Source organism: Ictidomys tridecemlineatus, chromosome 6 (assembly GCF_052094955.1).
Source record: "Ictidomys tridecemlineatus isolate mIctTri1 chromosome 6, mIctTri1.hap1, whole genome shotgun sequence".
NCBI classification, from domain to species: Eukaryota; Metazoa; Chordata; class Mammalia; order Rodentia; family Sciuridae; genus Ictidomys; species Ictidomys tridecemlineatus.
In genome coordinates this window covers 4,494,600-4,510,566 of record NC_135482.1, presented here as the reverse complement: position 1 = coordinate 4,510,566, position 15,967 = coordinate 4,494,600, and the positions used below count along the sequence as shown (strand labels likewise).

Genomic DNA, 15,967 nt, shown 5'->3' with positions numbered 1-15,967 from the left:
GGGACACACGTGCCTGGAGGCTGGGCCGTCTCACTATTCTGCTGCTGCTCTGCACACGGCCCAAGACAGAGCAGGTACTCAAGTATCTAGTGGATAAAAGACACCCTGAAATGAGGGGACATCAGCAGAGCAGGTGTGGGGTGGAGCGAGCCCACCATGCACTGCCTTTGGACTCCACAAGCTCCCTGCAGTGTTTCAGGTGGGTGCATGCCCCGGGGCAGACAGCAGGGCAGACAGCAGGGCAACGCAGGAGGGACACGTAATGAACCAACCAGACACGGGAGAAGGTTTCACCTGTGGCCTGGAGGAGTCACTCACCTGACAGTAAACAGGATTCTCCAGGAAGCTTTTGCTTTCTCAAGAAAAACAATGTCACCTTCCCTTCGATAAGGACCCTGGAGAGGCCTTGGAATTCATGGGGGGCAGTGCAACCCTGACTGCTTAGAGCTGTCCCTGGCAAACCCCAGGACACAGTGCTGACCGGGAGGCTGCAGAGGCGGAGGCCCGCCCCACAGGTGCATGGAAACCTCTCCTCCCTCCAGCCACCTCTTTATAAAAGGTGAAAGAGATCCTAATTATCCACACACAGGGTTGTACTCTGTGAATAAATAAAAATACACCAAAACACAGGGAGCCAAACCTTGGAAACCGTGAGTTAAACAGCCTGATTCTGGTCTCAAGGCGGCCAGTTCCCCTCTGTAATCAACCTCAAGGAATGGGACATTTATGTGGCTCACCCTCCTGTTGTCCCACAGTGCTGAGGACCCACAGGGACCATCCTCCACCCCCAGCACACGCACGACAGAAGGCAGGGCAAGTGTCTTTATTCAAGATGCAGCAAGCACAGCAACACCAGGTGGCGCTCGGTGACACCACCCAGTGCAAAAAATAGAAATGAAATTTCACAGAACGCAGCCTGTCCCGGACACACAAAAAAGGCGCCACCACCTCCGCGTAGCGCCAGGTGCCCCAGCAGGAACAGAACCACCAGCCTCCCTCTGTACCTGCTTCAGACCGATTCCGCTGCAGAGCCCCTTCCCCAGCAGCGACCCCATCAGGAGTCAGAGACCACGCAGCCCCCTGTAGTAGCAGGCTGCACGCCACCTGCAGCTGGCAGCAGCCCACCTCGAGTCTCCATCGCCTCCAGCTGAGTGTGGGCCAGAAGATTCAGGTGGTGGGACAATGACACATCACCTTTGCTCCCCCAGATACTCCAAGGTGTGGGGTAGACAGACAAGGGCGGCTCACCAAGCCCTCTGGTGAGGGAGCTCAACTTGCAGGCCAGCTCGTGGCCCTTGGTTCACAGCTCACAACCCTCGGCCCTGGGCCTCACGTACAGCTGGAACAAGCTGAATGCAAGTCAGGGGTTTTGGGAAACTGACTGCCAGCACAGGTGTGCCATTGCCCCAGGGACAAAAGGTTAGACTACAGTTCAAACGTGACTCCAGAGCATCCAGGTCTCTCTGGCAGACCCTCCACTCACTGCTCTCAAGCGCTGCTGACCTCGCAGCCACGTTTCCCCACAGAAACCTCCATGGAATCCTCTGCTCTGGCCTGAGAACAGGATCTGCCCGGTGTCAGGAAGGGTCAAAGGACCCACTCCACCCAAACCAGGCAGGTTCCCCCACCCCACGCTCTCACCATTGCAGGCCAGGCAAGAGCGGAATGGAATGGCTGTGGCTTAGGTGCCCAGACTAGAGGCAACCCTGAGATCTTCCTGCCGTTTGGGAGTGGCTCACTCTTGCTTCCCCCCAAAAGTGAACTTCTATTTGGTTTACCGACATTTATTCAGACTTCCAGTGAAAAGCTCTATAAAACACAGTAAGTGGCACAGGGTGGTATAGGCGGCACTTGGCCACCCGTGGTGCAGGCGCCACACTTAAAGTGGCACAGCCACCAGGACTGCACTCCATGAGGTTTGTACACAGCAGAGACTGCAAATGCTGAGGGCGAGACGCCGCCTGGTGGACATCCGCACCCTTCTCCGGGTTCTCCGCTGGGTTCTTCCCGTTGTTTACACGCTGCTTCCAGAGTGTGTCCAGCAAGGAATAAATGAATGCATACGGACTTTTAGCTAGCAGAGCGTCTGGGTACTGAGGGCATGCAAGTTTGCTGTTTCTCTTACTATAAATAAAAGTCAAAGGTGAGGTTGCACTTCCCCATCTTCTGTTTATACACAAGATCGAACTTCTCGTTCATGGAGACGGTGAAGATGTCCTTCCACAGCCCGACCCGCCCTGCAACAGAGCAGAGCAGAGTGTGTGTACCCACCTGCTGCTGGACCAGCTAGCAGACCAAAGGAAGCCTTGGAAATGGATCTGGAAGGCTCCAGATCTATTCCTGGACCCCTCTAAACTTGGCCTGTGGGGGCAGGATGGGCCATTGAGCTACAGCCCAGCTGGGTCCCCTGTGTTTTTGAACTACTGTGTATGGCAGGACATAAATGGAACCAAATTCCTCTGGGTCTGGGAGTGAAGTGGGCCCAGCCAGCTGCTGCCACGTACTGTGCTGGAGAGCCTCGTGGACCTGAGGCCCGCCAGGAGGGACGCTACCTCTTGTTCCTGGCTGACTCCCCAGCACCTGTAGCAGCACAGAGGGGGGCTTAGTAAACACCCAGAGAGCAGTGCCACCTGTGGGGTGCATGCGCTGTGGGTCATGTGGAGTTGGGGTCCTCAGGACACCGTGACTCCTCAGAGCTCAACAGCACTTGCCTCTGGAGAATTTGAAAAAGAAGAAAAAATCATTCAAAAGGCAGGAAATATCTTGGCAAGGAGCAAACCCTCCTGGCGGGCCCAGGAGTTTCAGGAAGCACACTCAAGAGCCCTGGGGACTCAGAGGGAATGACACACTCACGGGCAGAGTGGCTTCTGAGATTAGACGGGATGCGAGAGGTCCTCAGCTCAAGCCTAAGTAGGTATCGCTCCACCTGGTGGTGGGAGCCAGACCTCTGCCGGGCAGCTGGGCGAGGCTGGGGTTGGACAGGCACTGGGCGAGGCTGGGCACTAGCAGATAAAGGCTTGGTGAAAGTCTGCTAAAAACAACAGGCTGGGCAGGTCCAAACAATTAATGGGGGCTCTGAAGTGCCGAGGGGGGATTCGGAGCTGCCACCTGGGGGAACAGGGCCCTGGCTGAGTCACGCCAAAGGACTGGCCGGCTCCGTCAGACCCTTCGGCTCTCCACCCCTGACGTCTCCAGCAAAGCTCTGCTGTGAGCTCTGCCATGGGCAGTACCCTTGCCCTGGCAGGACCTCAGGTGGGAAGATGCAGCCCGGCAGGTGCTGAGCAAAAGCCGCACGGCAGTGTTCTCTTTGGGAATGAAAAACTATCAGCATTGGAGAGGAAAAAAATAAAAGAGAAATTGTTCGTGCTCCCTTCTAATGGCACCAAAAGGACAAAATTAGAAGCTTCTAGACCAATCACTCTACAGTTACATTTTTCCGTGACTATTTTCTCAGCCGAGGCAGCTGAGCACTGGTTGAAGGATCACCCACCTGGTTTAGGATTTGGAATCAAGACAATTTATGCTGTGATATGAATCAAATTTAAGCAATGCGGCTGGCTACCCGAGCCCTGCGCTCTCACCAGCTCAAGGAGATCTTCTGAGCAAAGAGGCAATGTGCTAAAAGGAAACAAAACCACAGAACTGAAATAAAGCGAAACCAAGGCAGACGATGACCAAGCACACAGTCAGGAGGAGCCCAGGGCACGGCGTCCCCACACGCTCACCACACACACACACATATGCACAGAGGGCCAGAACAAAACAGCAAATGCAAAACTGAAAACAGCAAACAAAGTTCAAATAATAGATACTCGTGAAGATGCAGCCAGGAATACATCAGGGTGCATTTGGTTTGGTTGGCTTCTTCCTGCAGGGCCAGCGTGGCTAGAGGTGGGGGCACACCCGGCACCACACAGCCCACAACCTGCCTCCCCTGCCTCCTACTGGAGCCGCAGCCTTCCCGGGAGGCCCTTTGTGCTTGGCTCTCTGGCCTCCCCTGGTGGTGTCGGCCCCTTTCAGACAAAGGACAGGGAGCTTTGGGCGCTGGAGGGCTGAGCCAGGTCTCTCTCCAGAGACAGCCGTGCTGGGACCCAGCCAGCTCTCATCTTCCCCACGGGCACCTCCCACACCACCTGAGGCTCCGTGTCCCCCTTGAACCTTCTCGCCCCCTGCAAGTTCCAGTTCACACTGCCACCAGCTTCAGGTCTACACCCCCACATGGATGAGAGTCATACTTACCAGTAAGGGACTTGGGTGGCCATGGCCACCACCCCGGGATTCATCCTGGGGACTTTAATGCCCAAACTCCCTACTGCCGAGCAGAGTCGGATGCCCATGGCCCTAAGGATGGGGGGGCAACGCAGGCAGCCTTGGGGGGCCTCCTGCCTGGACTACCTTCCCCATCTCCTGCGGCAAGGGCACACACCTGCCTATACACACTGCTCACCCCAGGGCTAGGTCACTCCTCACCTGTGCCACCTGTACCCCAAAGACCCTGGGACAGTGTCCCTGGGTGAAGGAAGGAAGGCAGGGCCTCCTCCCTTGGGAATTGCATGACTTGGGGCTCATCTAGCCAAGCAGAGGCTGCAGGGCCCGTCCACAGCCTTACATTTGTCCTTTCCCGGACCGAATCCATCCTGGGGGCTGCTCTGCAGGGCCCTGGATGCCAGCCCTCTGGAAGGCTCCCTGTCTGAAAGCACCTGGCCCCAACACCCCAGCAGCCGCCCACCCGCAAGCAACATGGCTCATGATCCCAGCAACGGTGGGCTCGGCACTGACTGCTCAAGCACCACGCCACCTGTGGGCACTGGCTGGCAGGTGAACACCTTGCCCTGGCAAAGCAGATGGCACAAGCCAACAAAGCACTGTTATAAATGGTCCAGAGCCCGAGGGCAGCAACAGAGGGGAGGGGGTGCCTGAGCAGGGAGGCGGGACACGTACCCCGGCCCACAGGCAGGGCCTCCGCATTGCAGCACTGGTCCACCAGCTGGTGGCAGTGCTCGCTCAGGGACTCCAGCTGGGCCTTGTCACAGGACACACCCAGGAATCTGGCCAGCTGCTCCACCATGGTCACCAGGTCCTGGAAGACAGGGCAGAGCAGAACAGCCATCAGGGCAGCACCTTCTGCTGCAGGTGGCCCCGGACCAGTGACACTCAGGACTGTCCACTGTGACCTCACTCAGTGCCCAGGTCTACCTCCTCTGGAAGGAAACAGGAGATCAGGAAGCCGCCGGGCACCCCGCTCTCCCCTGGCAGGTGTGACTCAAACCCATGCCCATGGGGACCTGGGAAGCAAAAGGGAGTCCTTCAGATTGCTGAGCACCAAACACATGTGACCTTCAGCTGCAAGAAGGAGCGAGTCCCTTCCGCCTGCCCCCAGACTGACCCCAAGAAGGACCAGAGGCCCCGTAGGCCCCCGCGCCAGCCTCCCCAGAGAAAGGCACTAGCAGGAGGCAGGACCTGCTGCCCCGCCCCACCCCCCACACGGGGACACTGCTGACACGCGCCCTGCCCTCCTCTCGCGGCCAGTCAGAACCCTGAGCATGGGCTCCTGGTGGAGACTGTGGGGCGCTGGAGGCAGCGTCCTCTCTCAAAGGCTCAGAGCAGATGAGCAAAGGGGGCCTCGGGCAGGACTTTGCCCAGCCTGGAAGGGAAAAGTCCCTGAACGCCGCAGGGGCGCTCGTGCCTCTGGAATCCCATAGCACTGGCAGCCACCCAGCGGCCTCTCAGGGCCGGGTGGGCTCCCTGCCCTGCCACCTGCACTGTATGCAAAAGGAAAATCGGGGACTGCAGTGTGGCTCAGAGTGGGGCACCTGCCTGGCCCCTGGGGCCCTGGCTCCACCCAGCTCCATCCCAGCGAGCACCCACCCGCACCCAACCTGTGTGCATACCTCTCCCTCCCTCCCTCACTGTCCCTCTCCCTGTCCCTCCCCTTCCCTCACTGTCCCTCCCCCTCCCTCACTGTCCCTCTCCCTCCCTCACTTTTCCTCCCCCTCCCTCACTGTCCCTCCCCCTCCCCCACTTTTCCTCCCCCTCCCTCACTCTTCCTCTTCCTCCTTCACTGTCCCTCCCCCTCACTGTCCCTCCCCCTCCCTCACTCTTCCTCTTCCTCCTTCACTGTCCCTCCCCCTCACTGTTCCTCTCCCTCCCTCACTGTCCCTCTCACTTTCCCTCTCTCTCTGTCCCCCTCCCTCTCACTGTCCCCCTCCCTCTCCCCGTCCCCCCATAAGGAGCAGAGCACTACGGAGGAAGAAGAGATCCCGGGGAGGCTGCCCTGGCTCTGCCTGCTGGAGCATCAGCAGGAGCCTCAGGCGCACCCGTGTGGCCATCCGTCCACTCGGGGCACCTCTGCTGGCCTGCATCCAGCTAAGGCCGGCGGCTGCTCTGGGACAGTGGGGTCCCGACGCTCACCCCGCCAGCTGCACTCCCCACCCGAGACCAGGGATGGGAGCACCCCACCGTGGGCCGCAGGAAGAGGCCTGGCACCTGTCACAGCACCCTGTGTCAGGGTCACTCCCAGCACTGCTGGCACTAGCTCGCCACCTGATCCCCGTCCGGAGTGTCTGGCCACACCTGGTGAGAACACTCCGCAGAGTGGCTGCATGGGTGGGGTGGGGTGACACCCTGGACACCTGTCCCAGTGCCAGGTACTCAAAGCCTAAAAATCATGAGGTGGTGGCAGCAGGCGGGGGACGTGGGGTCCTGGGCACACAGTGAGTGCTCTGGCACGACCTTACCACTGAACATACGGGAGAAAGGCCAGTCTCGGGCTCATGGAGTAAGAAGTGAGCAGCGCTGACCCCTGACGTGTGACCACGGACGCCCAGACCACGACTCGGCTCTGGGAGAGGCACCACCACACGACAACCGGTGGCTGCAAGTGCCACCTGCGGTGGCCTGAGGGCATCCTCCGGGGGCCTGTGTGGGGAGCTTGGGGCTATGAGGTGGGCTCAGGAGGAAGTAACCAGGTCACGAGGGTGCTCCCCCCAGAAGGAGCCAAAGCAGCTCTGGCAGAACTCCCGTCAGGCCTAGCCAAGGGGTCACTGCCCAGGAGCAGGCCAGAGCCCTAACTCTCGGGCCTCCTGTCCTCCCACATGCGCCTTCCTCTCCCCGCTGCCACGGGGCCTTCAGAGCCACGCCAATGCAGGCGCTTCGCCCTTGAACCGCCAAAACTGAGCTAGGCTGAGCTAGGCGCTGAGAGGCGCCCACCATGACCCCAGCTACTCGGAGCTGAGGCAAGAGGACTGAGTTCACAGCCAGCCTCGCAATTTAGTGAGATCTCAAAAAGGTAAACAGAAACAAGTAAACAAACCATGAGCTAAACAAACGTTTTTAAGACAAAATCCCCAGCCTCGGGTATTTCATGACAGCAACTGAAACCCAGCTGACAGACGGGCCATCAAGACCAGACGAGGGCACTGGCTCTGCCAGAACACGCTCCCCGTCAAGCACAGGCAGAAGGTCTCGACCCTGATGGGCCCAGAGTGGCACCGAGATGCCAGGAAAGGGTATCTGAGCAGCCTCGGGCGAGGTCTGCGTTCAGACTTCAGCTCAAGAGAACTTGCCCTGTTCTCCCAGGGGCTGCGGCTGAGCGCTCTCAGTGCCACCTGAGGAGCAGCTTCAGGAAGAACCTGCCGGCCGCAGCCCCCCTGCAGATGTGTGTGCAGCTGGCCGAGCTGGGGCTCTCCCTGCACCAGGAGGGAGTCCTCTCTCGCCAGCCTGGGTATGTCCCCAGTGGCACTGGGAGAAGCAGCTGGCAGACACAGGCCCAGCACCCCAGGAACCCCTCCCTAGGAACAGGCCCCGTGACAAGCGCACTGAAGAGCAGCAGCCACACCTCGGCCTTAGTCAGCCTCCCCAGAAAGGAAGCGGCTACAACGCTGGGCCAGGCTGAATGGTAGGACACGGAGCGTCCACACCGACTGGGACACCGCGGGGATGACAGGATAAAAGCCTGCCACTCCCACAGGGCCCAAGAGTCGGACGCTGCAGGGGTTCAGAGGCAGGAAGCCAGGGTGAGGAAGGCCAGATGGTGCTCCCTCTGGAAACACTGGGCAGTGACACTGAGGTCACACACAGAAGCTGGCAAGCTGTGAGCCAGGATCTGTAGATCTGCTGTACCCAAGTTACTCCTCAGGAAAGGCACTCGGAACAGTGGACGTTACCTGAGCGGCTGCCGGCTGCCAGGCCCTGCAGCACCCTGCATGGAGATGAGGCCACACACCATGCCTGACCCGGGCCTGAGCAATCCATGTCCCGTGTCCAGGCCAGTAGTGGGGTGGCGCTTGGTCCTCGCTGCCCACCACCACCCCATCCTCACCCCAAGAGGGAGGGCGCTTCAGACTCCTCGGCTAGACCCAGCGGCCGGCCTGCTCACCAGGACTCGGGAGGTGTGCGGGATTCCGTGAGGGGACCTGAGGGAAGCCCCAGCAGCAGCAGACGCACCACGGGCTCCTCCCTGCCAGCCAAGCGAGCCTCAAAGGCCGTCTGGACCAAGGGCCTCAGTGCCCAGGGGCACGTGCGCTGAGGACCCGGGGCTGCAGTGCCAATGCACGGTGCGCTCCCCTCCCCACGCCCACAGTGCTCTCCGCGGTTCTGTTCACAAGCAGCTCCTGATCCACCTGGAATCTTCCCGTAAGTAGGCGGTAAGGCCTGGTCTGGCCCAGTGCCCTAGGATTCCAGACCTGGCCCTCGTCACTGTCCCTCACGCTGATTCAGCCCTCAGACTTGGCTCTCCTCTCTTGGCGCCCAGTGGCCTGCCCTCCTCCCTGGCCCCGGCCTACTGCCCCTCACTCTAGACCTGTCTATGGGTCCCATCAGCTGCTGTCACGAGTAGGCCCTACGGCCTGGCCCTGTCTGTCCACTGCACCGACATCATGCCCGGCCTTGGCTCAGGCTGCGGCCCACACCTGCACCCTGTCCTTCCTCTGCTCTCCCAGGTGACAGTGTCTCCTGCCTGTCCTGCCCCAGACAAGGGACATCCCCCTGCACAGTCCTTCTCCACCCCTTCCTCTCCTCCTGCCTCTCCTGACACCTGGACTGGAGTACAGCATATGACAGACACCCCTGACCCAGGCTCCACACAGGCCATCAGCAGCCCTCCTCCATGCCTGTCACCACCACGGCAAAGTGCCCAGCCCCTAGTCACCAAGCCACACCCTCCGCACACACTGGGCTGTGGGGCAGAGATCAGGAGCACACAGGTCAGGCCGTGGCACCACTTCCTGGTTCCCAACTGCACCGCTAACCTTGCTCTCCCCTGGCTTCACGAGGCTGCTCCTTCCAGAACTGTCCAGCTCCTGACCACACCTTCTCTGCACACACCAGGGTCACGAGTAGGCCCTACAGCAGTACATACTGCTGCCTCACAAACCTGTCCCCCTCGGCTCAGATCCTACCACTGGCTCACGACTCTGCAGCGTGGGGCCTTCTGCTGGTCTCTGCAGCCCCTGGTTGGGGTGCAGTTGTCCAGCAGGGAATGAGGGCTGTCAGCCTGGTGCCCTGCTCTGCGGCCTCCCCAGGACAGGCTGGTGGCCCTCTGTAGGGGCGGACCCCAGCACCCAGACACCGACCCCACTTCTGCAGCAGCCTGGTTCTTGATGCCCACTAACCCCAAATTCATAGGGCCCAGGCCAGAGTCACTGGGGAAAAGGACAGGTGAGGGCAGGGGCTCTGGGAGGCAGACGGACACCATATCACTGGTCCCGCCAATTCTCAATCTCTGCCCAACCTCTTCCCCAGCCAAGAAGCCACCTGCAGTGCCATCTACTGGGGTCCCACAATCCCCCAAACTCAACACAGCCAAACGTGACTGCCTCACCTTCACCCAGGGCCCCTCCTCCTCCTCCGTGTTTCCTTCCAGAACTGCCAGGTCGGGCCCAGTTCCACACAGGCCTCTAGTCCAGCCTCCTCCTGCTCCAATCCCCACCACTAACCATGGGGACCCTTCTGAACACAATGGGAAACGCACCCCTCTGCTCAGCCCGGTCGCCTGGCCCTGCGCACCCCGCCCAGATTCTCCGCCAGCCCCAGGGGCAGCCACGTCCACTGGAACACACTGGGCTCGGGGCAGAGGTCAGGGGCACACAGGTCAGGCCGCGGCAGCACAGCCCACCCTCACATAGCCCCTCGCCCCAGGAGCCCAGGGTGAAAGGATGAGAGCTGTCCACCTGGGAGGCCCACGCGCTGGCTCCAGATACCTTACAGAGCTGCCATGTCAGATGACGAGCAGACCCACAGAACCCCTCCCCACCTCCGAGACCCCAACTGTAACAGACACTGGGGAAACTGCAGGGGACCAGGGAGGGACTGGGGGGGGAGGGGCAGAAGAGCAGCGCCTGTCAGAGGTGAGCGCGTGGCACGTGGGTATCTGAAGAACGTTCTGGAGGGAGTAGAGCCACATAAAGACCTCAGAATGGCAGCTGGCGGAACAGGTTGGAAGAACAGCAAGGAGTCGGTGTAGTTAGACATGCAGGCAGGGGCCTGGCGACCACCCAAGGGGACAGAGCCAAGGGACATGACGCTGGCCGTGGCAGGCGCGGGAGAGCCGGCCGCATGAGGGCAACGGTCCGAAAGAAACAGATGCAGGGAGATGGACCTGGAGGGCGGCCCGGTGCAGACTCGCGTCCCACAGGTAGCCCGAGCCAGCTCCGCACACCCCGCAGCCTCCATGGGCTGCGGCCCCCAAAGCACGGCGTCCCCAGCACTCACCCGGTGCATGTCTTCGTACTTGAGGAAGAGCACATTGGCGTCCATGCGGTGCTCCCAGAACTCCTGCACGTGCTCAAACCAGGAGCCGTAGCCCACTGTGGACACAGGACATGTGAGCTCAGCTGGAGGGGATGCAGGCCACGCCCCCCCACACCACACACAGACTAGCAAGGGCAGAGCAAACTCTAGGGGTGACAGTCACCCGCGGGCAAGCCACCAGGAGCCCCTGAGCCCCATGTTCTAGGCAGGCTTCTCCTGCCACACCTGTGCCTGCGCTGCCTCTGCAGGCTGGGGACCTGGCTGGGGGTGGGGACTTGGGATAGGGACTCCAGCCTGGGAGCCTCAGCAGGAACCCTGACCCCACCAAACACATGTCAGAGAGAGTACGATGCCAGGAAAGGAAAGAGAGCCGGTCAGAGTCGCTGGTAGGGTAGAGCAGAGAGGACTCAGACACAGGACACAGACCATGCCGCGGGCTGAGTGCCGAGGGAACACAGGAGTCCTCCAGGGGTCCTTGAGGACTAAAGAGGCAGAAGCCCCAGCCAGCCCACACCGTGGTTCCGCCCAGGGGCCGAGCACTTCCGGGCTGGGCAGGGCAGGGCAGAGCACCAGAGGGGTCAGGGATGCACCACTGTGCACCAGCCACAGTACATCCCCGTGTGCACGGCCCCTGAACGCTGCCCCACCCGTCCCTCCCGGGGTTTCTGCAGTGCACTTCCAAGGGCACTGATGTCAGAGCTCAGCCTGGGAGCCTCGGCAGGAACCCTGACCTCCCCAAGCAGCAGGAGGCAGCTGCAGAGGGAGGGTCTGTAGAGATCCCTCCTAGCTGACCCGGGCCTCCAGGCCACCTGCGGTGGGGCAGCTGCCCCGGGCCCAGCACACGCTGGCAGACACACAGGGCCCACCTCTGCTCCTTCTACAGAAAAAGAGGTGAGTCCTGGAAAAGGGCAGTGACATCAACTGTCACAGGAGACAGGATGCAGGAACCTGGTCACCTAATCTAGGCCACTAGTTGGAACCGAGTCAAGGCTGAGCAGGTGCTGGGTGGAAGGAACGGCCAAATGACTGTGAAAAGGGCAGATGGAGGAGACCCTCTTCTGTCCAGGAGAGAAGGTGTGTGAACTCTGAAGAGCCCACATCCGCTGCACAGAAGCCCCGGAGAGGCCAGCACAGTTGACTGGGACCGGCAGCCACGGGGCAGCCGAGAGCTCGTCCTGCTACTCCACGCTGCTCCAGGAGAGGGAGCTCCGCCACACAGGGCCTCCCAGCTCCCCTCCCTCTGCAGTGCAGAGAGCCAAGACTGGCGGGAAGTCACCATGCCCCACTGTCTCCCCCCAAGAATGTCCCCACTGCCCCTCAGTGACCCTGCCAGCGTCTCCACATTGCACCTCACAGTGACCCATCCAGAGTATTCTCTGCACTCCGTGTGTCATGGTGGCCCTGTCCTGTGTCCCCAAGCAGGTGTCCCTGTCCAGCATGTTCCCCAGAATGTCAGTGACCCAGTCCACAGTGTCCCCCAGAACATGTGTCACAGCAACTGCAACCACAGATCCCCGCCTTGTGAAACAGGGAGCCCGTCAACAGAGCCCCTCCACACTGCACCCCCCCGGGCCGGGACCCTCACCCCTGGAATCTCAGGCCACAAATCCCTCGTGTGGGGCCTTTCTCAGGGACTGTCGTACCCTCACACGATGCTCGACCTCTGCCATCTGTCTACCAGGGAACGGTGTCATTTTAATGCCCCGCACATGTGTTTCCAGCTTGTGTAGAACCCAGGGGAAACCTGTGTGCCCTTGTCTGCATACCTGCCTGTCCCTGAGGTCCAGCCGAAGGCCACAAGAAGGTCACAGCTAGCTGCAGCCTTCTCCAGGGCCCATGGCCAGCGGCAGGGACACTGTAGCCTCTGGGTTGCTGTTTCTGTTCCCACCCGTCTGGTTCCCACGCAGGAAGAAGGGGTTTTAAACTGGGGCTCCCGGAAGTGCCAACAGGGTGGTGGGGAGCAGGGCTCTAGAGTCCCAGGACCCGCTGCCACGTCCCAGCCCCGGCATCTCAGCAGGCAGCCGGCGGCCCAGCCGGCAGCTCCACCACCATCGGGAGACCGGCCACCTAAGTGACCAGGGAGCTGTGAGCACTGGCACCCTCCAGGGTGACCGACCCCGGGCACTGCACCCCGATGGGGACACGTACGCTTGTCGTTCATGAACCTCCGGCAGAACTCCTGGAAAGTGCCCCGGTAGCTCATGGTCCGCAGCGAGCGGTGGAACTGGTAGTAGGACACCACCAGGTCCTTGGGGTTCCGAGCCATGTAGATGACCTGTGGGCAGAGGAACATGGTGAACGGAGGCCCCTCCCAGGCCGACCGCGCGTCCTGAACCGACACCACTCGGCCGGCCAGGGTGGGCGGGGACTCTGCCCAGAGATGGGCTCCTGCCCGCGAAGTGCTTGCAGGGTAAGTACCCAGCACCCGCTGCCCTCCTGTCCTCCAGACCACTTTAAAACAGAGGACAGGAAAGTTACAATGTGAGGCTGGCGACGAGAATTTCGGCCTCGGAACGCAGCGCGCTAGGGAGGCTGGAGGCAGGGAAGGGCGCAGGGCGGCAGCCGCCATGGGACACGCACTGCTCCGCTGCGAAGGCAGAGCCAGCTAAAACGGGTGAAGGGCTGTGTCCCCGGATGCAGGTGGCTGAGGTTCCGAGGGGAGCCCAGGCCAGTGGGTGGCGTGGCTATGGCATGACCCACAAGGAGGGCATGGCGGCTTACCTTGGAGTCTCCGTTGTGGAGGTCGGAGGGCAGGAAGCGGTAGGGGAGGTGGCTCTTAATGAGGCGTGGAGACGTCAGTTCCTGCGGGCAGAGGAGAGGTTCTGGGGGAGGCACAGCTGTCGTTTGTCTTTTTTAAGGGCCCTTCCAAGGGGACCACGAGGAAGGGGTCTCCAACAGAGCAGGACCCACCACATCACCTGGCCAATTCCCTCCCAGACACGGCCCCCATCAGGCTGGACCCTGCGGGCAGAGATGAGGGCCCCGCCCTCAGCCTGATGAGATGACTTCTCACAGCCACAGAGTCACGCCCACCCAGCCCGGAGGGGCCACCGACACCCCACCAAGGAAGGGCCTAGGACAGGCCAACAGGGCCAGCGCCAGCTCAGGCAGCAGCTCCCGAGACCGGAGCCTCCAGCCAACAGCCCCGCGCGGCCACCTGCCCCCAGCCCTTCTCCACACAGTGGGCGGGTCAATCCTGGAAGCATCTCCAGCTCCCGTGCCCATGCAGGGACCCCTTCCCTGTCACCCTACGGGCTCTCAGACCTGGGATCTGGCACCCACAGCCCCCCAGCCTCTCCCTGCTCAGGAGCCAGGATCCTGGGGCCATGGGGTCTCTGTGCCCCTGGTCCCTCTGCTCCTCTCTTTCTGGACCATTCTAAGCAGCCCCCAAGGAGACGCCAGGCCTGTCCCTTCCTGACCCACTGCCCTCTAGTGCTGATGACCATGGTAACTACTAAGACTTCCTGTCCCTTCCTGCACGAGGCCATGAGCTGATCCAGCCAGCTCCCAGCCGCAGCCCAGTGCCGGGCAGGGCTGGCTCCCAGCACGGCCACCTCCCAGCACAGACGCACTGCGCGCCTCCTGGACCAGGCAGGGAGAAGCCCACGCGGCCAGGCCCACACCTCAGGGCACAGGGGGATCTGCGTGCAGTGGGGTTTCTCTGAGAGCTGTGTTCCAGAAGGTTCAACCAGCAGGGGGCAGAAGGTCCACCTAGCAGGGGGCGGGCAGGCGAGACCAAAGCTGCAGCTGCAGTGCTCAGGGGATGGTGCCGGAATTCAAAGGTGGCTGAGAGGTGGCGTGAGGAAGACCCAGACCCGTGGGAGGACAGAGGCACAGGGACTGGAAATGCATACACACACACACTACAGACGTGTACACAGTCGTACTTACACATCAGGTTCCCCCCCGGAAGCACTGGGGCTTGAACCCAGGGGCCGACTACACCAATTTCATACCCAGTCCTTAATCTCTTGTTTTTTATTTTGAGACAGGGTCTCACCCAGTCCTTTATCTCCTGTTTTTTATTTTGAGACAGGGTCTCACTAAGCTGCTGAGGCTGGCCTCCTCGTGCCTCAGCCTCCCAAGTCACTGGGACTCCAGGCTTGTGTTGCCACCCCGCTGGCTTATTTCATTTTCAAAACCACACATTTGATGACCCATCCTCCTGGCTCCTTAACAGATGGGGAAGTGGGGGGGGGAGCCAGAGCCTGCTTTCCGCTGGTGGCCCCAAATCCACACCCTCCCTGCCCCCCTTGGCATCTGCTTCCGTCTCTCACACACACTCCCTGGCCTCAGGGGACGGACACCCTGCTCAGGCGCAGGGTCACAGTAATGGGCTCAGACCTGTGGGTTCTCTCCTGGCCACCTGGGCTCTCCTCTCCTCCATCCAGAGCCCCCTGAACCCCCTCAGCATCCACTGCCACGAAGCAGGCGTGACTGCAAAGCACTGCACGTGGCGCAGGCAGTACCTTGATGATGTCCAGGCCTGGCTGGGGGTACTCCAGGACCGGGAGCTGCTCGTCGATGTTCATCAGGCCGATCTCATCGGGGTCAGCCCCTTGGCTCACCAGGTAGACAACCTCCTGCAGCAGGCTCGTGCCTGGGGAGAGAGGCCAGAGGGGCACTCAGGCAAGTCGGGGCCAGCCCTGCAGGCGGGCAGCACCTGGGCCCAGGGGCGGGTTGAGTCTGAGGAGACAGCACTCCAGCCTGAGCCCCACTGCTGCGGGTGGCCTGGGCGTCGCCGCTCCCTGGAGTTCAGAGGGGAAGGGTGCTCCTGCCTCTGGACCCGGAGCCTGCAGCGTTGACTTCCTCAGCTGATGCAGGAGAGCCCAGGGCGGGGAGGGCTGCCAGCCAGGGTCCCCACACCCGCCGGGTGTCCCCCGTGGTCCGGCGCCCGTGGGCCACAGACTGCTGACGGACTCCCCTCACAAAGCAGCGACCCAGCATGGACAGTCCCCTGCGGGATCTGGGGACCTTCCCTCTGGGATGAACAGCACATCTCAGGTTCAGTGTCCCCGACCTAGAACCTCTCCAGCTTCACTACGCAGGCCAGGCACCTCCTTTGCCAAGGTCCCCAGGGCCCTGGCTCCTCCACCCTGACGGGCCCCCAAGCTCCCCACCCTGGGGCCCTGGCCTCTGGCTGCCTCCTGCTCCTGCCTCAGGCACCTTTGGGAGTGCGGCTGCAGGGACCCCCCCCCCACAGCCGCCCCTACAGGCC

At 61.4% G+C, this 15,967-nt stretch overlaps 1 protein-coding gene across 2 annotated transcripts in view; it reads right to left on the bottom strand.

Moving 5' to 3' along the window:
- Positions 1 to 808: 808 nt before the first annotated feature.
- The window catches only part of Sult4a1 (sulfotransferase family 4A member 1), a 22,631-nt gene continuing 7,472 nt past the window's right edge, over positions 809 to 15,967 (bottom strand). The window contains exons 2-8 of one of the 2 annotated variants that reach the window (XR_013440174.1): positions 15,219 to 15,349; positions 13,471 to 13,551; positions 12,898 to 13,024; positions 10,711 to 10,805; positions 4,942 to 5,080; positions 3,491 to 3,618; positions 809 to 2,237 (exon numbers count right to left, since the gene is read on the bottom strand). Coding sequence is in view for 1 of the 2 variants with exons in the window: in XM_005338585.5 (XP_005338642.3) it covers positions 2,125 to 2,237; positions 4,942 to 5,080; positions 10,711 to 10,805; positions 12,898 to 13,024; positions 13,471 to 13,551; positions 15,219 to 15,349 (686 nt within the window). In the remaining variant the exon portion in view is untranslated. The remainder of the gene's footprint in view (positions 2,238 to 3,490; positions 3,619 to 4,941; positions 5,081 to 10,710; positions 10,806 to 12,897; positions 13,025 to 13,470; positions 13,552 to 15,218; positions 15,350 to 15,967) is intronic. The other variant, XM_005338585.5, reaches the window with a different exon arrangement.